Source organism: Apodemus sylvaticus, chromosome 17 (genome assembly GCF_947179515.1).
Source record: "Apodemus sylvaticus chromosome 17, mApoSyl1.1, whole genome shotgun sequence".
Lineage (NCBI taxonomy): Eukaryota > Metazoa > Chordata > Mammalia > Rodentia > Muridae > Apodemus > Apodemus sylvaticus.
Genome location: NC_067488.1, coordinates 34,520,074 through 34,541,748, shown reverse-complemented (window position 1 = coordinate 34,541,748; position 21,675 = coordinate 34,520,074). Strand labels below are relative to the sequence as shown.

Genomic DNA, 21,675 nt, shown 5'->3' with positions numbered 1-21,675 from the left:
AAGGACTGTCTTTTTCATCAAGTGCTGAAAGGTTTTGAATGACTTTAGTACAGAGCTTATATTCACTGAAATTGAATCTATAACCAAAAACCTTGCTAATCAAAAATCAGGTTCTTAAATAATCGTACCTTTCTATAAGTGATATTTATTTTACTAAAAAAAAAGTTCTTCAGTGGAATGTTATAAAAGCATACCTGTAAAGCAATGGCCAATCGAATGAGGTCAATAACTACTTCTTCATTGGCAAGTTCAATAGTTATCAGAGCCAGAGATGTATAAAGAAGCTCATAGTTTTTCTGAACATTGTCTTCCTCTTTGCAGCCCAGATATATGTGCCTATATAGCTGTTGCCCATTCTGAAAGACACAGAAAAGGTAATTTTGTATGTAACAGTATAGTGCACATAAGAGCAATGAGTGCACAAAGCAAATTGGTGTTCTCCAGTGCATGTGCATCACTTAAAGCTATTACTCAGGAAACCCGATATGGGCTGCCATGGAGAAACAGAACTGTATGACATAATGCACATGCAAGCATAGTAGCAGCAGAATTACTTATTGGGTCCTAACAGGAACAAACACAAATATCAGCCCGCAAATGCAAAATTTGTATTATCTTACACCACAGATATCATAATATGTATGGTGTCACCAATACACCTAAGATGAATTTCACCAAAACACAACTAAATTGAAAAAAATTAAATATAAAAGAACATATAATTTACGGCTCTTTTCATTCAACATAGAAAAACTGATGAAACGAGATAGTTATATCCCTCTAGGTTTCCCTCTAAGAAAGAGTATGGACTTAGAAAAATGGGGTACAAGAGATGTTTCTGTTATACTGTTGTTCACTTTAAAATAAGCAAAGTAGCAATGTGTATGCATTTGCATTTCATACTAAACAGTCATTTTTTCCAAAGTTAACACGTGCACTTTTGACAACCGAGGAAGTGTGGGAGTGTGAGGCTGGGGCTGGCAGCTAGGGGCTTCTCCTTCAATGCTGTGGCTTCAGTGAAGGCCGCAGACTAACAAAACCACCTGACAACCTAAAGCGCTGCAGTTACAGTTCACAGAGTGGTCTCACCTTTTTCATGAAGCTCGTATCTTGTCTACAAATTTTCTCTCTTTTTATCTTCAAGTCAGCCACATCTGGTATTATTCTACAAACAATATAATCAATCATTTTTAATGAATAGCTCATTTAGCTTTGTATTTTGTGGAGGACTGTATTTGAACTAAGAAGTTTGAATGGTGACCCTCTACAAATATCTTAAATATTTACATGAAATGATATTACTGGATGATCATGCTTAACTAAGAGCTACATCATCTTCCTTGAGAGTGTCAGGTTATAATCCATGTGCACAGTCATCACCATATGAGCCCCTGCAGAGCACAGGGAACCGACACTTCACACATTATCTTAAAACAAATTAATAAATCATTTTGACACCAACTAAATGTACTCCCCACGCCCCCATATTTTAGCACACTGACTGAGAAGGCTGAGCTCTCCTGAAGGCCTCCCATTCTGCTGAATCACCTGATGCCCCGAAGCTTTGCTCTATTGTCATGGCGATCCATTAGGTTGTGCATTACTTCCAAGACTAACTGCCTCAGTTCATAGTCTTCCATGAGGGATGGCGACAACAGAGGATCCAGAAATGACCCAGGCAGTGCAGTAACTATTGTCTTGGCTTTGTATCCAGAAGTCACCTGATTACAAGGGGGAAATTAACAAACAACGATGTTCTCAATGTTCTCGTGAGTCCTCAGGCAAAATCATCACATTACTATTTTTAATCACAAAATTCTGTTTGGGAAACAAAAACTTTAGGCACAAGTCTAAAGAAGTATATGAAAGAAAGCTGTAAGGCAGTCAAGATGTTAGTATTTGACACAAGTTTTAAGATGCACATCATATATGTGGTATGTGGTCCCATGTGCAGGCTCAACTCCAAGTACTACATGCCTGTCAACTCTGTCCTGACTGCTACCTGTCAGGCAGGCTGATATGCTCTTACAGAGGAAGCCAGGGCACAGGTGCAGGTGGAAAACAACAAAAAGTCTGACCCTGAAAACTGTTGTTTTCAATAATATTTAGCCTTCTTTCAACTTTAAACTTTGAAGGAGAATATACTTAAGTGCTATTAAACATTTAAAAACTATGCCACAGAAAAATTCACAAAGCTGACTGATATAATTGGGATGAGAAGTATGGTAGTATTTTAATATTTGTAAAATTTGTTTTCTATAAAGAATTAAAGCCACATCTTCGAAAATTTTACATGGAAACAGAAGCAACAGTGTTTATGTCATCAGCATATGAAGATGATTTAAAGTAAGACACAACAAATAAAAAAGACACTTAAACTAGTGGGAAAAGATCACTTAAACTAGGTTCATAATCCTAAATAACAAGTACCAGGAAGGGAATTAAAACTGAAAGCACAGAAGATTCTCCTGTGCACAAGTGTGAAACACGGTATAACAAGATGCATAAGAAAGGTCCCCAAAATGACTTTCAGGAATTCCCTGCTTCATCTTTGGCATAATGCCAGGAGGTAAATGAAACGAGTGTATCTTCAGTAGGATCTGACATGCCAGTCAACAGCAGCTGAGATATCAACATGGATGGAGGGAATCTCACAAGGCCACACCCACTAGATGAAGAGTTACATGGAATTATAGACTGCTGAGAGGAAGAATTAATCTTCCCCAGAGACAAGCTCCCTATATAGTCACCTCTAAAACATATACATATGAGCAATAAAACTTGTACTCAAGAAGTTTCATTGTTCATTTATTTGCATATATATGCAACAAAAACTAAAGAATGAGAGCGCATTAATTTGAGGCAAGGAGGGACGAAGGGGTTGGAAGGAGGGGGAGAATTAAGTAACTACATTTTAATTAAAAATTATGAAAGAAAAAAGTGAGCATATCTATTATATAGTATCGGAGGAACTCTGTTATTCCCTTTTCTGTTATCTATTGCCACTATAAATTTAAAACAATAAATACTGTCAGCAATGAGCCATTATCTGGTCAGTATATAGAAGGCACTATGGATTTTCATATCTGAATTCTAGTCTCTGGTGGCCTTGGACTTCTTGTACTCTGTCCACCTAACCCCTTCGAGCATAGTACTTATCTCTATCTACAAAACAGAAATTGTTTCTGACTTCTGTAAACGTGATCACAATGAAGATCAAACAAAATGCTAGGACACATAAGCACTGACCAGTGAGATGTCCAGCAGAATAGAAGATGAAGGGAGAGGAACTCAAGTCAACAAATGCAGAAGTGACCAGCCAGATTCTTACTGAGGACGGAGGGAAGGAAGGAAGGAAGCTGGCAGTGGTGCCACTCTCCTCATTAACTTAAGGGATGTGCCCCCACGGATATTAAATTCCTTACCATGAGCAAAGATCTCAGCAACATTATCTGAATCCTCCTGGTTCCCAAATCCCTGAAATATACAAAGTAGTGGTATTACTAATACTAATTTACATTTATAACTTCATCTACTTAAAATACTTTTTTTCTGATTTTAAAACCTTATTCTCACTGGCTAAATGGATTTTATTTCTTTTTATAATTGCTTATGCTGTGACTCACTTTATACATTATAAAACTTTCATATGAATTAAGTGTGTATGTGTAAAATTAAAAAAAATTCAAGCTATTGAATTGGGTCTTTAAGAACAAAAAGTAATGTGTCACTCCTTTTCCTAGTTATTCTTTCAGTTGTCACTCTTGTCCACTTGTTAAGGAAACATGTTGCCCTACCTACCACACTTACAGCATTGACTATATGGACCAATGGGCTGTACATGTGGATTTCCATCTCCATAAAAGTTCTAAGAATTTTTTTATGATAACCTAATAGTTATGTCCATTTATTAGTCATAATGAGATTATTTTAATACATTAACTAAGGTTTAAGTATACTACCAAATAAAATCTATAAAGAGGGATTATTAACATCTTAAGTCAGTATTCCTGACTCACTAACAATGTTGTAAGATTTCAAGAAACTTTCAGTTTTATCATGCATATGTTCATGGCCACATGCACAGGCCAAATAAATCTTCCATTCATCAATAAAAGAGAAAAAAAAAGAAAAGAATTTGAAAGTTTAAAATGATCTAAAATGTTAATTATTATTTTAACAGCTTAATGATCTACTACCAAAGGAAACACTGTTGTTTTTTTTTATTACCAAAATTTCAAAACACTAACATTTTCTTGAGTTAAAAGAAAATATAATCTAACACTGACTTCATTTACAGTCTGAGAACTTACCCTAGTTGACTGATATCCAAAGTATGAGTGGATGTTCCAAAAACAGGCACTTTTCCCATGATGAACATCATGATCTCTGACCTCTGATAGTCTGGTAAGTTACTTCCAAAAAATCCTATAAATAAAGACAAATTTAACAAATTGAAAAGTGGTAATTTTCTCACATAACACAAAACTATTTAAAAATTATTTTATTCTATTTTGTATACATAGGCATTTTGTCTACACAAATGACCACAGGAGGATGTCTGGAGTTACACATGGTAGTTAGCCTCCATGTGGGTGCTGGGAATCGAACGTAGGTCCTCCGGAAGAACAATGTTCTTAACCCCTGAGCTATCATCTCTCCAGAACATCTCTCCAGTCCACAATGTTGAACTTTTAAATAGAGCTAGTAGACTAAAGCAATGAGTCTGTTCAAGTCAAATATAATACTAAATAAATTATGATTTCCTCTATCCAACATCAAATATAATATAAATAGTTAGATAAACTTTTTAGTACTTTTTAGCAGGTCCACAGATTGTGAACCTAAATTCTTGTGCTGTTAAATCTGGCAAATACTAGAAAACCTCAACTGCCAAACCATGTACTATATACACTCAGTACCTAAGGACCTTAAGCATTGCTCCACATGCAGACTTAGTTATACCCATTGGCAGATTACTCCAGGCAACACCTAAATAACCATCTGAGCCAAGACCCTTGCCTTCATTTCCTCACAGTGAAAGGAGAATAAAAAAGGTAAGCACTCAGCCAGGTGGTGGTGACGCATGCCTTTAATCCCAGCACTTGGGAGGCAGAGGCAGTTGGATTTCTGAGTTCAAGGCCAGCCTGGTCTACAGAGTGAGTTCCAGAACAGCCAGGGATAAACAGAGAAACTCTGTCTCAAAAAAAACCAAAAAAAAAAAAAAAAAAGAAAGAAAGAAAAAGAAAAAGAAAAAGAAAAAGAAAGAAAGTAAAAAAGGTAAACACTCACAAATAATAGTGATGTTTACCAATTTGCAAACTTTGGTTATGTTAAGAAAACAACAACAACAAAACCTTTTTCTGTGGAAAAACATACTTAAGATTTTAGTAGTAAAGAAAGAAATTAGTGTTTCTCAATGGGATCTCATGAGTATAGTAACCTTACTTAAGGGCAGGCCAAATGTCCCACAGAAGATAGCTAACGCAAACTCAGTTGTATTTTTATTGACTTTTTGTGTTTTCTCTTTGTTTGTTTTTTGTCTTATTGGTCTTGTCTATTATGATTTCATATTTTGCATTTTTATGGGTTTTGTTTGGGTGTTTACATGAGTGTATTATTTGTGTTCATTCTTTGTTTTTCATTTTTAAAATTCTAGTTTGTTGGCTTTTTGCTTTCCAAAGAGATAAAGAACATGGGACTTGGTGGTGGGCAGGGAGGTGGGAAGATCTGAGAGGAGATAGAGGAGGGGAAACGATGATCAGAATATATTGTATAGAAATTCTTTGAAATTAAAAAAAAAAGAATTTGGCAGTAAAAGACTATGATTTCTGCAAGTTATTATAATTAGTAAATTTATTTAAAAAATAAATGTGTATGTATGTTTTTCTTATAAACACATAAACATACACATACACATGTATACATAAGAAAGATGAGGGAGTTAAAACGAAAGAACTGGCATAAAATGTCAACAGCAGGTACAAATGGGTCAAGGACAGCGTTCTTATGCCTTGTTTACAGGTCTCCACCACAACTGCACTTTGACAAATGCACAGCATAAGTCAGGTAGCTTATGTGAGAACATCTTGCATCATCACGCGGTGGCTTTCATGCAGTGACTTGAGAACTGAATCACAAACCTATTGTCTGGATGACAGCATTCTGTACAATCTTCTCATCATTGTCTTTGGAGCTTAAGGTGACGCTGCCTACAGACCCCTTCTGGGAATCGTTGGCTTCCAGTTCCACGCTGAACCGCAGGTGCTTTAACAGGGTGTTGAAGACTTCCAGCACTGTTGGCCCTGTGACAGATCATCTTTGTCAGTCTGTACACCAAAGAGTGACTCAAACTTCTCAGCAGACTTTACAGTGACTTTCTTTTTCTGTCGCAGTACTAATAATTTATGAGCTATCATGTTTATTTTTCTGAGGTTGTCTAAACAACAAAGTCTCACTGTCCCACTACAAACATGTTCTTGGCATGTATGAAGAACTAGTTGTTCTTCACAAATACATGCATGTACCTCCACAAATACATATACACAAAGGACTATCCAAATCTTTGTCTATCTAACTGATCTAACTTTGTCTATACAAAATAATGTTTACTAAAATGATTATGTAATTTGACTGAGGGCTGAATCTATTAAGTTACACAGTTCACTGTGACAGAAAACTTTATTTCTTATGAGATTAAAAACAGAAAAATTTCCAATTATCAGAAACTCTTCAGTTTGCCATGTTCTAGTGAACTGATTTTTCTGATTTTTCTCTCAATCATATTACATGTTAATTAAAGGTTCCATATCTGTTACCCACACACAATTACAAACTTCTCCAGAAATAAAGCCATTGTTAAATACTGCCCCCCCCATATATAGATCTTAGCTCACTACACCTAACACACAGTGGGCATCACATGATGATTCACTGTATCACCCGTGTTCCATTTTATATGTCAAACTATTCTGCCAATACCTTTCCCTCTTTATCTATCTATCTATCTATCTATCTATCTATCTATCTATCTATCTATCTATTTATCTATCAATTCATTTTAAATTTAAGGCAAGGCCTCTCTCGGAACTCTGTGTGGAAAAGGCTAGCCTTGAATTTACAAAATTCAACCTGTTCTGTCTCCCAAACGCTGTGATTAACGGTGCACACCACTAGACTCAGTTAGCTTCACCTTTATGAAATAAACTACAAGACAAATAATGAAAAGTCCATATCCCAGAAAGCTTACTCCTATTCAGTATTGAAGGAATATCAGACTATCAAATAAACAGGGCTTCCCCTTCACTTTTGAGCAATACAGTCATAGCCAGACTCTCCCTCTAGCGTCTTTGCCTTTATCACAGTCCCTCATTTCCCTAGTCACATATGCACTGTACATCAAGATCTTTGTCTAGGTTACCCTACAACTGGCCAGCTTCCCAGGCATGCTGAACAAGGTCGAGTTCCTGCCCTCACACCTAAACAGTGACGGCACTTCTTTTTGGCCAACCCTACCCTTTGCAGCACACTGAAATCTTTAAAACTCTCCTGAATGACATGCTTGCACTGAAACTTGCTTCTCCCACACATTCCTGCAAAATGGACTACAGAATATTCTGCTTTTGTTAATCCACATCCTCTAGTTTTCTGATCCCTGGTTATCTCAGGCCCCATGTGACCAAAGCCTCTTTGTAGTACAGAATTAGTATTATCTAAGTAAACTACACATGGAGAAGAAGGCCTTCACGTATGTTTCTGTGTGTTAGTAACAGCTGTCTGTGCATAGTTTAGTGACAGGATTCATACATCAACCACATTCATCAGTGTTGTCTATACTCTCAGTGTGATGATACTGTGAGGTTGTAGTGCTGGGGCACTAAACAACTGTGGCCCACTTTCACATGAGCCTCAGGAGGTTTCGACATCGAAGCATTTCAGATTTTAAACTTCTGAACCAAGAACTTTGAACCTGAATTACGCTTGGCAGTGCATGCCTAAAATCCCAACTACTCAGGAGGCTAAGGTAGGAAGGTTTCAAGCTTACAGTCCACATGGCTTTCATAGTGACTTCAAGGCTAACTGGAATATTTACTAAGATGTCATTTCAAAATGAAAACTAAAAAGATGTCTTTCAGTAGTAGAACACTTGTCTAGGATATGCAAGGCCCTGGCTTGAATACTTAATAACATTGAGAGAAAAGGGTGGGCGGCAGAGAGAGAGGGGGGGGGGGAGGGAGAGGGAGAGAGAGAGAGAGAAAGAAATTGCTGACTTGCATCACTTTGTAAGTCTATATTTACACATTTAGTATACAAATCATATCCTAAAGCTTTATTAAAGGAAATACAAGGAAAAGAATATGGAGAGAAAAGGAAAGATTAATCACATGCGCAGTCAAATTATAGGCCATGAGAAAATATGTGGAGCGATCTGACAGAGGGCATTCATATACAAATACCGGGGAGATGGTATTAACTACTGCATCCCTTTTGTGTTTTATTGGTACTCACCTATGGAACCTTTAGCAGCAATGGCGACAGCCTCTAACAGAACCTGAATGATACCAGCTCGAACTCGTGGAGAATCCTTCTTACGAGCGTCAAGGTGTCCAAGGATTTCTTGGATCACATGGTGAGAATACTGAGCCTGGAGGAAGCAAGCAGCACATGGCACGGGGTGGTGCCTCACCACTCTGTAAGGGACTCTATGTACAGCACATGAGGGCCAGAACCTCCTCTTTACAGACTAAACAGTGATACTGTAAACTATTTATGACAGCCTGAATGAAAGAAAGGAAATTACCAAATACCGTCTTTAACTTGGTGGTGGTGGGGTGGATGGAGGCTAAAGAGATGGCTCAGGTATTAAGATTACTCACTATTCTGGAGGACTCAGGCTTTAGTTCCCAACACATCCATGGCAGTTCACAACTGATTTTAACTCTAGTTCCAAAGGATCTGATAGCTACCTCTGGATTCTATAGACACTGGGCGGCATGCATATGGTGTACATGCACGTGTGCAAAGCACTTATATAAATAAATAAAAATAATTTTAAAAACCAGAGAGGGAAGGAAAGAAGAGAGAAAACCTACTTGGACAAGTAGAAGAACTGAGTCTTGAATTGTCCTGACTTCTACATGCATGTCATAGTACACACATGCACATCTTCAACACTCACACACACATACATAAATATATTAAAAGCAAAGATGACTAAAACTATAGATAACTAAATATTAAGCACTGGCACCCAAAAGATTTAGGGGAAATGTTTATCTCTTTATACTTAGAATTTCATAAACAATACCTAATATACTCCTGTAATTTGATAACAGGACAAAAAGTAAAAATCAATTATGAAAGCTAGACTCTACTATGGCCACCTTAACAGTCTTTAGTCAAAGTCTGTGTAACCACAAGCCAGTGTCAAAAGAAAAATACCATCAGTGTGTAACTGACAACACTTAAAGCAGAGGATTCATGAACGACTTTGGTAAGTAACAGTTAAAAAAATTAGGACCTAAAATAAATGCTTACGCAAATGAGCAAACAGTACATCTAGAAAAGCAAATTCAGAGATCCACCTACTTCTGTCTCCCATATAATAAAAAATGTGTATCTCCATTTCTGATTGAACTTTTTAAAATGGAGACCATATTTCTTTTTACCCCCAAACCTATACTGTGTGCTGCCACACACATGAAGGCCATAAGTAAGTCTCAGGTATACCTTTGTAGGTACGCCATCCTCCCTGTCTGTTTTGAGACAGTCAGCTACACTGTCCGGAACTCAGTGATTCAGCCAGGATGACCTCTCCTGTGCCATGATGTCACTTGTGCTACCATGCTTGACTTTACGGGATCAATGGCTTGTTAGGAAAGTGGTATACATATACAATGACATTTTTTTTCCAGCCATTAAGAATGAGGTTATATTGTTTGAAGGAAAATAGAGTCTGCAACTGAATTTACCCTAATTAAGTGAATTAAGTCAAGTGTGAGTCCTAGATTGTATATGCTCATATATACAACATATATGTAAAATTGTATACATACAGAAGAGAAGAAAATGAAGCAAACTGTGTGGGTGAAACTAACTAGAGTGGCAAAGGAAAGTAGAATGGTAAACCTGATTAATGTATGTAATAATGCATAGAAATACTCAACTAGGATAATAAAATTGTAATGAAAATTAAAAAGAAGGAGCTGGTGAGTTGACTCAGTGATTAAGAGCACTGGCTGCTCTTCCAGAGTTTCTGTACAATTCCCAGCAAACATGGTGGCTCATGATCACCTACAAAGGGCTCTTATGCCATCTTCTGGCATGTAAGTGTACATGCAGACACAACATTCATGTAGTATAAAAAAATTAAAAAGAAGCTATTGCTCCAAAGCACCAAGTTCTTTCCATTGGCAGTAATGTCACTGGTATCTCTAGATATTTCTGATGTTCTGTCTTGACACTGGTTCTTTGCTAATAGCCTCAAGTAAGAAGCCAGTCAATGTTTACTTTGGTTTAGGTAAAGCTATGTTTAAAGCGAGGGCTGTTTAAACTGAGGGCATACACACATAGACAAAGACAGACAGACAGACAGACAGACACACACACACACACACACACACAAACACACACACACACACACACACACACACACACACACACACACACACACACACTCACCACTATTACCATCAACACCACTAACAAGAACAACCTGAAATTGAGGTTCCTGCCTGGAAAACTGCATGCTCCTCACGAACCTCCTGTAGCTCTGTCTGCCTTGCTGTAGCTATTTAATGTACTGTCTGACAGGGCACTTCTGTAACTGATGATGAGGATATTTTTAGTAACAATATACATTAAGGCTGTATTAGGCAAACTAGGATCCATATTCATTTTACTTACAAGGGATTTGCTTAAAATAGTATAATATGTTAAAAAGAATGCAGAGTGAGAAATCCAGAATTGAAGTCATGAAATCCCATCTCAATTGAGAGCTAATCAAGTCTGTTCAGATTCTGAGGGGAAAAAAGTCCCAAAGTGGTCCTTTGTAGAAGCCAACATACAGAAGATTCTATAGACTAGAAGTTATAACAAATGAAACCAATACCAATTCATCAGTGTAACAGACACACAAAATGCCTGACTTAAACAAGTATACAATTAAAAGTGGCCCAATAACATTATCTAATCCTCTTATTAGAAATTGTTGTCTTGATAATAAGAAAACAAGCAGTAAATGAGAAAAAAATATATAAATAAGTGCATGCCTGTGCGGATAGTGCTGGCCTTTAATCCTAGCATTCAAGAGGCAGAGGCAGGCCAACATGGTCTACACAGCATGTTCTGAGACAGGCAGAGCTACAGAATGAGAGTGTCTCAAAAAAACCAACAAAACAAAAGCAATGCTCTGCATGTTAGTTTTCCACTTGTCTCATGGTATGCTCATCCAGCAGAATGATCATTACTCATTTAATAAAACAACTGATTAAACCTTACCTGAATAGAATACATTATAATCTTAAAGCAGTGAACTGCAAACTCATTAGGATCCCACAGCTTGTGATGATCTAAATGCCTGTAAATAACAATTAAAAATTAAGGACTCAGTTTTAATCACACCTTACTGTAAAACCTTCAACAAAAGCTGGGCATGGTGACACACATCTTTAATCCCTAGACTCAGGAGACAGACACAGGTGAATCTCTATGTTTGAGACCAGCCTGGTCAATAGTACAGAGATATTTCCAGGATACACAGGCTACACAGAAAAATACTGTCTCAACAAACAAACAAACAAACAAACAAACAAGCAAACAAACAGGGATCTACTATCAGAACTATGGCATACATTTCTAATTGCCAACCTTGGCCATACAGTAGTAATGGATACTAGACTAAACGATGCAGAATAGAAAAAAACACATTCCACAAGAGGCACACAGACCTGAACATGTCCTTACTTCTCATGCCCAACACTAGTCGTGTCAAGAGTGTCAAATGTGTAAGTTACAGAGAAGTTTAGGAAGAGCAGGCTGTCAGATCAGACTATAGAGTTCCCAGCACTACTCAGAAGCCTAGAAGACAGGATTCCCCAGATAGACAAGCAAATGTAGATAAAATTAAAAAACAACCCTAAACAAAAACCAGGGGTATCTTCTGTAGAAATAGATTGCCAAAGCTTTGCTGATCTTAGTCTGGGCTCTGAACTCAGGGAGCTATAAGAAGCCCATCTTTCCAGAAACGTCACCCATACACCTAAGATCCAGGCTAACTAGAGTGAGAGGTTAGGTAAAACTAGAAAAAAAAAATCATCCTGAGTGAGGGAACCCAGACTCAGAAAGGCAAGCATACCATGTGCTCACTTGTAAGTGGACATTAGCTGTAAAGGAAAGGACAACCATGCTACAATGCACAGGCCCAAAAGACTATTAACACACAGGGCTCAAGGGGGACACACAGTTTTCCCTAGGAAGGGAAAACAATAGATTTCACAGATGGACTGTGGGAAGGTAGGAATGGGAACAGGAAGGGCATGAGAGGATGGGTAGGGGAGGGTGGAGGAGAGTACTTGGAGAGACAACTGGAATTGAGGAAATTGTCAGGGGTGATGTGGAAACCTAGTGCAGTGGAAACACCCTGGAATCTATGTGGGTGACCCTATGGAAGACTGATAATAATGGGGGATATGATGTCTGAACTGGACATTTGTAACTAGTCAAAGCTTCCCATGGCTTAGCCACAAAACCTTCAACCTACAATTTGTCCTGACTGAAAGATATGCTGGGGTAATGGCGGCACAGAACTTGTGGGAATGGCCAACCAATCACTAGTTCAAATTGAGACCCATGTCAGAAGAGGGAGCCCATGCATAACACTGCGTAGGCCCAGGAACCAGAGGCTAGATATACCAGAGACCTAAGATATAACCAAACATGACTGGCAAGAAAGGGAGAAAGGGAGAAAGGGAGAAAGGGAGAAAGGGAGAAAGGGAGGGAGGGAGGGAGGGAGAGAGGGAGGGAGGGGGGAGAGAGAAAGAGAGAGAGACACAGAGAGAGAGAGAGAGAGAGGAGAGAGAGAGAGAGAGAGAGAGAGAGAGAGAGAGAGAGAAAAGTGAAATGATTCCTAGTGATATTCCACTATGCTTACAAACCAGAGCCTAGCCCAACTATCACAAGAGAGGTTTCATCCAGAAGCTATAGAGAACCATTGCCACATACTAGATAGAGCTTGGGAGAGGCCCACAGAAAAGGAGGAAGAAGGACTGGCTCACAGAATCTACTAACCATGGCTCAGAAGGGCTAAGAGACTGAATGGACAATCAGGGAGCTTACATGGGGTTAAGCAAGTCCTCTGCATATACATTATGATTGTACAGCTTAGTGTCCTTGTGGGATACCTAACAGTGGAAGTGGGGCTGTCTCTGACTCTTTTGCTTGCTCTTGGGACCCATTCCCTCCTACTGGTTTGCCTTGTCCAGCCTTGATATGAATGTTTGTGCCTAGTCTTATTGTAATTTGTTCATACTATGTTGATATCCCTGGGAGGGCTTCAATGAATAAAGTCAAGGACAATGAAATAGATACTAGTTTTAGGAGTTTAGTTTGAGAGCCTAAGAAACAATAGTCATTCATTCCATGTATACTATACAAGCAACACTAAAGTCCGAGAATCATCTCCCAAGATCTATAAGAGTCAATGACTGAGACATCAACTGTTGAAATGGAAAGAAAAGCATAGCTACACAATAACCTGGTGAAAACCAACCTAAGCAATCCAAAAACAGGATGATTATAAAGTACAGTTAGCTTTAAGAGTCCAATTAAACAACCCTCTGGTGTCCTTGACTCACAGGCCTGAAACTTCATGTACAGAACTTCATTCCTATAACCAACTAACATAGTGACCCTATTTCAAAGCTAGCTCATAACACTTCAAAGGGCAGTTATGGCCATTTTTCAACTTTTAGCTAAAATTGCTAATAATTACCTAAAGACTTAATAATTGTTAATTGACAATTAATAATTACATAAAGACTTAAAGATAAAATGTTCAGATTTCCCTGGTGTAACTTAGGCTTTCTCCTCTTGCTTCACACTAACTCCTTCACTGCACCCAGCATGCCAGCTGTCCTGTACTCGCTGTTGACTGAAAATTTGATGTTTAAAATTCTTTGGCAATCTTTCTTTTTTTTTTAATAGATCAAGTAACAATAGAAATAAAAAGCCTGTTTCAGTGTTGAACCAAAATATACTTTACAAATAACACTACTGAAGCAGTCTTGTTAATATTTGTCACATCTAATTCAAGAAATTTACTTCAAATTCTGTTAAGTATGAATTTTCTGATTTTAAATGACAGATCACTTTTTGACCTTTTTCTCATAATCTATAATCATTGTGCATGTCCCTCACCTATTTGGTGTTATTCTTCATATAATCAATTATGTAGTAGCTTACTTGTAGATAATTTTAAGCATCTAGTTAACTAATTAAATAGCTTATAAAAATATAAAGCAAGACCTTATTGATGAAGATAACATACTTATGTTACTGAACATGGGGAATTCAAGCTGATATATAACTAGAAGCTTTATTACTACAGACTAGCATTCAGGATACTCTGTCCATTATCACGGGAGAAAGGTACTCATCATCATCACCTATCTACAAACCCTGAGGCCTGCAAGAGCGAGTTACGTGAAACATAAACTGGTGCAATGTAGACACAAACAGTATGGGTATAAACAACTTCCTCACTGGACTTAACACCCACTCTTTGATATGGAACCCATGTCTGACACTCCTAAAGTGGGCAAGAACCTGAGACTAGATATGCTGTGGGCCTAGGGGAAGCCTAGCTAAAAGAGCCTAGCAATAAAATGATTGCCAATGGCATACTGCTGTACTCATGGATCAGTACCACTCAACACCCATTGAGAAACTTCTTACAGTAGATGGGATTGGACAGAGACCCACAACTGGAAAACATGCAGAAAACAAGAGACTTAGAGTTCTTTGTCCTAAATGAGATGTCTTCAACTACTCCCCTCAAGACTCAGGGATATGTGCAGAAGGTGAGGAAGAAAGAACTTTAGAGTTAGAGGTCATGGGTGACAGAAAACACAATTGTCTTCCAGACACAGGGAAACCAAGTCTTCCAGATACTACAGGACTGATGTACATAGGAACTTGATGACTGTGGCAGCAGCATGTACAGGACCTGTAAATGTTCAGGCCAGATGGGGTCCCAGCACTGAGAGGGGCTGCAGACACAGGGCGCCATCCTTCACCAAGATGCTGTGCAGATTTCCCCCGTGGGTCTCACAGGATTGTCAACCCACACTCTAGGATAGCCAATGCCTATCTGACTAGCACAAACAAATAATGGTATTTTTGGTAGACTTTTAGTTTCACTTTCTTTGTTTTGGCTTTTTGTGTGTGTGTGTGTGTGGGTTATACTTTTGCTTGTTTTGATTTCTGTGGTAGTTTTTTTTTTTTTGCTTTGTTTTAAAAGAACATAAAAATTGGGGAGGGGCTAGAAATAGAGGAAAGATCTGAGTTGTGGAGGGAAGGTAAAACCATGATGAAAATATATAATATGAAAAACACATATTTTAATTTAAAAAGGTTGGGGGAGGGCAAAAGCCTAGTTTAAATTCTTCAGCTCAAGTATAGTTAATGTGGTAAAGTTGGCCTTATATCTAGCTAGCCTAAATTCTATTTTTAAGCCGAAATATTTGGGCATGCATCAAAATAGTCTGCCTTACTATATTTAACACAATTTGTCTACTTTTTAGTAGAATTCCTGTAAGGCTACTGGAAGAGAAAAGAGGGAAGATCCTTCATACTAAAGTTGTTTTGAAGAACTGATGATACTCTTGATTTTTAATCTAGGTATGCGACTTAATAACTCTTATACTTAATGGCTAACTCTGAACCCTGAAGTAAAAATGCCTCCCCATCACATAAGAATTCTGGATGTTGCAAAAGAAATATTCTATGTATGCTACGTTCACTATAGCCAGAGGGTAAAGAGGAGATGGTGTTGAATCAAAGGAGTGATCAGCATAAAAACTGCCTGGTAATTATTCAGGAGATTAGAATACACTGATCTATCATGATGGAATTAGGAGCACAAGTCCTGAAAGTACAGGATACTGATTATGCAGAGAAACTTGCTGCATAAGAGCCTGGAAGACACCATGTAAGGACCAGTGGGGGCTTCAATATTCTTATCTTAATTAGACTCTGAATAAAATAGGACATTTATTCAGAAGTGAGCCGAATCTTAAGCTCCGAGGAAAGGCAAAAAGAACATTGGGGGTGGGGGTAAGATTTAGCTCTATGGGAGTGTGTTAGGTTCAAGTCTAAGAAAGAAAAGAAACGGAGGGAAGGAGGGAGAGCAAGAGTGTGCATCACATGGTGGTGACACTCTAATTTCTCACTCCACACAAGCACGTCAAGGGATGTAAAGAGATTCATGGTAAGTGATGCAGTACATGGTATTCATACTTAAAGGAAACAAGCATAAACATATAATGAATGCCCAATGCTACCTTCATGGAGAACTAGAAAAATAGCAAGTACTCACGCAAAAACTGGCCTAACAGCATTATTCATATTCCCAAAAGTTGCTCGGCCCAGCAGTTCTCTGAAACAGCTCTCTGCCAGCACTGCAGGGTTCTCTTCTTTGTCACCTGCAGAGGGGGAAGAAGGTGGGCCCAGGCGACTGAAAAAGAAATAAAAAAGCCAAGGCAAAAAAATTCTATTTTAGTTCCTAAGGGTAAACAGAACACACTTTACTTCTCAGAAATGTTAAAAAGACATTTTTGTTTTATTCTCAAATAACATTAAAGCCTAACTCAAAGTTAATTCATGAGCTTAGCATCTTCAGAGCTAAGCATATAATCTTTCCAGTAGGTAGTATCTTGTTTCTAACAGAATGTCCTTTATGCCAGTAAAACGCTCAGAGGCTGGTTATGGTGGCATTCACCTTTAACCCCAGCAGGAAGATCTCTGTGAATCCAAGGCCAGCTTGGTCTATATAAGGAATGTCAGACCAGCCAGAACTATATAGTCAGTGAGACCCTGTCTCAAAAACAAAGCTGCAGAAGGTAACAGTTCCTATTTGCTTACTTTCATTGACAGTGTCAACATTCATGCCAGCTCAGATCTGAGTGAGTACAGGCCCATCCCCTACGTAACTACAACTTGGGACAAATGAAAAGAGCTAAAAAATATATCCAGATAGAATCCAAGAATTAAAAATGAACAAATTTAAACCAACGGGAATAGTTGCATATGGAGAGGTTTTCAGTAGAAAGTACGTTTGACCATATCTTGAGATATCATTTTATGCTTTTTTTTTTTTTGCTTTTGCAACATATTTATGGTAACAACATCGTAAAAAATATACATCTGTTGCACTGGGATCACACCAGAAAGATACAACTTATGTTTGGCATCCAGAGTCTCTGTTTCATTTATCTTTCTTTTCCTCTTATTGAAAATGTTTTTTCCTCTCACACAATATACCTTGATTACATTTTCCCCTCCCTGCACTCCTTCCAGCCCCTCCCTACCTCCCAGCCCATCAGGATCCACCACATTTCAGTCTGTCTCTCAGTGGAAAATAAACAGGCTTCTAAGGGAGAATAGTAAATAAAATATAATAAGATAAAACAAAAACTAATATATTGGAATTGGACAAAAGAAACAAAAAGATAACGGCACAAGAAATAGAAACCCACTCATCTGCAAACTCAATAATCCCATAAAAACACCACATTGGAAGCCACAATACATATGGCAAAGGACCTAGGGTAAAAAGAGAGAAGAATAGATAGATGATAGATGATAGATAGATAGATAGATAGATAGATAGATAGGCAGGCAGGCAGGCAGAAATAATTAATAAAAAGGGAAGAACAGCAATATATATTATATATATATTATATATGACCCAGCATTATAAGATGAAGAACCTCCAAGGCTGCCACTGAACTCACTTTCTATTGGCCATCTACTATTGGACATGGGGCCTACTCTTTTAAGAGCAGTTTGTGTCCCTAGTGTGTTCCCTCTATCTTATTTACGATATAACATCAGATATCATTGGAAAACAGGCTCCTGACTAGCTAGAGATCTTTATATAGTAAATATTTCAGATAGGAAAATCTTAAGCCTTAGCTATTGCACTAAAAATAAGAATATACAGAAGGTTCTAGAATATATCACACTTTTAAGGAAGATTACAAAGCTAGAGATAGTCATATCCATGGCTTACAAATCAATTCTTCCTGCAGTTGGCATTAACCAGAATACATATTATTCCATCTGTGTTAGCACAAAATTATCAACTGCTCCTCATTTCTAAATCCATTTTCATGCTGTGCATAGAATCATGAAAGTTATAAGCAAATTTTATTATTTGAAACTATATAAAAAATTCTTTTAAAATCTATTCTAGATACTTCCTCTTCCAAGAGCAGGAACCAGGGTGAACCATAAGTGAAACTGGGTAATTCTGTTTTAGCTACTGAAGAATATTCTTCCTGCGTAAGTAACATGTGGGGGATTACATGCTTCTGAGAAGCTGGATAACACCCAAAATACCAAATGCACCTAAGCACTATGGGGGAAGAAGAAATCCAGCATATTCTTGAAACTAGTGTGTCATTCCAGATATCTTAGCGCTATTAATTAGAAACCAACCTTGTCTGGTTTTTAGTTTAAAAAAAAAAAATCAGTGTTTCCCTCTGCCACTGTAACAGAAGCTCTCTCACGAAGTAGATGTGGTCAAATGCAGAGACCCACAACTGGACACTGTGAAGAGTAAGAGATCTTGGAATACTTAGTCCTAAATGGAATCTCATCATCAAAACCCTCTCTCCGGGCTCAGAGAGCTGGGCAGGGAAGTCAATACCAGCCACCATCCCTAACCCACAAGCCATCTATCTCTCCAAGGGTTAACTGCTCACAAAAGAAAAATTCATTTTCTCTAATGGAGTCTCACTGGGTATAAAAACCACACTTAAGGGCAGGCCCAGTGCCCAGCAGGAGAAAGCCTACACAAAATAAATTCCATGGTTTTTGAATTGTTTTGCCTCATAATGCGTTGTTTGGGTATTTTTTTTTAAATTACTGGTCTTTGTTTATATGTTATGGTTTCTGATGCTGTTTGTGTCTCTGTGTATATGTGTTTCTCATGCTTTTTCCTGTTTCTTTTGTTTTATTCTGGTTTTTTTTTTATCTGCCTGTTTGAAAGAGACAGAGAGAGAAAGGGAGAGTCAGTGAGGAAGACAGAGAGAAAGCATGGAGTCATATAAATGGGAAGGTGGAAAAGAGATAATGAGAAAAATTGTGATCTAAATATATAAAATTTTTAATTTTCAGTAAAAAAGAAAATGCAATAAACAATAGTCATTATCATTTTATTTTGATTAGTTTTATCTCCCTAAGATAAAGCAGTGTAGATCTCTAAGGAAGAAAATAGAAATTCAGCAATAATTTCTGTTTCTCATGGTTACAACTTTAAGTAGTACTACATACTAAAATAATTTATTTTCCAGTATATATTTATATAAATTCACACATGCAGATATATATCTAGCAAATAAAATTTTCATTTAAAAATTTATTATTACATTTATTGATACAATGTGCTTATGTGCCATATGTACCTGAGATTAACAACTCTAATAAATTTCTAGAAAGGTACATATATTTAAATTCCCTTAACTTTATGACATTACCACATATATAATGATAGAAACCAAACATCCTTATCCTAGTAAGCACATGAACAATGCAATACAGCCTTTAGTATCTTTCGGAAAAGATTTTTATTTTTATTGACATGTAAATGTCTGTGTGCATGTATGGGTATGTGCATGTGAGTGCAGGTGTCCCTGGAAGGCAGTGGACCCACAAAGAGCTTCAGTTAGGGCAACTGCAAGCTGTCCAAATTAGGTGCCTAAAAGAGAATTCTGGTCCTTTGCAAGAGCAGTTTGCCCTCTTAAATACTGAACCATCTTTACAGTCTCAACTTTAGTATACAATACCTGTCAACTTCTTCTATCTTCTGCATGTTAAACAAAAGAGAAGGAACAATCTTATCCATATGCTGTGGTTCCCAAATGGTAGCCCGAAGCTCATCATTAACTGTTTTGCGAACTACACCTTGAATGCCTCTTATTCCAGCAATGCGAATCCTATAAGGATAGGGAAAGAACAACTCATGAAAACAGGTTTTCTAAACAAGTCTGTTTTTCTACCTAAGAGAACATATGTTGACATTGCTCTCTCAGCGATAAAATGTTTTAGAATTATACATAATATAGGTATGAAATTGAAATTTCAGAAATCTAAGGTGGACAGAGATATATTTAAAAAGATGGTTTAGCCATCATCTTTATAAATCAGTAAAGTTTAAAGGCTGTAATCTACATGTAATATTTGTTAATAAAAAGCAGTCAAAAGCATAGCTTTCTCTAACATAAGCTACTGTGAAGTCTCAGAGCCAAGGGAGGAGCTCCCATCTCCTAGTGGCACTGTGCTCCTACATACTCTGGCCACTGTTCCCTTAGAAAGAGAGATGCTTCATTTAAAAGGTATCTATAGACATGCACACAGACAGCACTGTAGTTAATCAGTGTTGCCCTAAGGTCCCATCAAAACTCAGAAGCCCCAGTTTCCTCATATCCTTGATTCCCCTGGGAGGGAAAAAACAAAACAAAACTGTAGGTTCAAGAAAGATAGGTGACTAAATTTGCACAGATTGCAGATGGACAAAGTCTCAAGAAGAGTTAGCTGCCAGCCCATTTCTCTTACAAGGCACTTCTGCTCAAATTACCTCCTTCGGTCCTATTTTCAATTCCTTCCTTCCTTTTCACCATCTGGTCAGCAACTGGATTTCTGTTCCATTCACCTAACACTGTCTTAACATGTTTAAAGAACAGAAAATGTTGAGATGGAAGGGGTAGTATTGGGGATACAGGGAGGCATTCAAGAGCAACAGATAGGGAGAATGGGATGACAGAAATAAGACACCAACAGGAAATGGAATGGAAGATTTAAGACAAATTCTGCCTATTTCAAAGCTCTCTCTATACAGGCTTCCTTATGATCACGAGAGCACAAATCTAACAGCACTACAAAGGGTGTCTGCTCCACATATCTGACGCTATTCCCTGGGGAGGAAGACAAGCACAAGGTTAAATACAGGGCAGGAGCCTCAGTGGAGCAGAAGATGGAGGTGACCTGTGGTAGGGTAGGGTGCATGCTATGGCGGTTATAAGCCACTTCAGCTACACGGCTAGAACCCAACACAGCTCTAACACCTGCCCTGACCGGTATATTCTAGTCTTAGTCCCCAAGACAATTTAGTTTCCACAGGAATACATTTGACCATTTGTATCCTATAAGCTTAAGGGTGCTGTGAACAGTTGACTGATAAGCTAACAAGAACTTCCTCACAGTAAACAGTCAACAAGCATTAGCTATTTGTGAGCCAGTCACTATAATGATGAGGACTTCCTTATAGCTGGAAGTTCTTAAGAGAAATTAGACTATGATGTATAAATTTACAAGTATTAACTATTTCTGTAACGAAATACAAGAAAATCTTAATATAGCCACAAATGCTTTGGTGTACTTCCTGCAAGATATGCT

The 21,675-nt window shown here is 37.8% G+C and overlaps 1 protein-coding gene across 1 annotated transcript in view; it reads right to left on the bottom strand.

The window, feature by feature from the left end:
* Positions 1-21,675, bottom strand: part of Efr3a (EFR3 homolog A) — an 85,894-nt gene that overhangs the window by 20,756 nt on the left and 43,463 nt on the right. Inside the window, exons 6-15 of the mRNA XM_052160438.1 lie at positions 20,067-20,216; positions 16,595-16,732; positions 11,500-11,578; positions 8,509-8,644; positions 6,144-6,305; positions 4,314-4,428; positions 3,426-3,477; positions 1,549-1,721; positions 1,090-1,165; positions 195-356 (exon numbers count right to left, since the gene is read on the bottom strand). Of these exons, the coding sequence (XP_052016398.1) occupies positions 195-356; positions 1,090-1,165; positions 1,549-1,721; positions 3,426-3,477; positions 4,314-4,428; positions 6,144-6,305; positions 8,509-8,644; positions 11,500-11,578; positions 16,595-16,732; positions 20,067-20,216 (1,243 nt within the window). The remainder of the gene's footprint in view (positions 1-194; positions 357-1,089; positions 1,166-1,548; positions 1,722-3,425; positions 3,478-4,313; positions 4,429-6,143; positions 6,306-8,508; positions 8,645-11,499; positions 11,579-16,594; positions 16,733-20,066; positions 20,217-21,675) is intronic.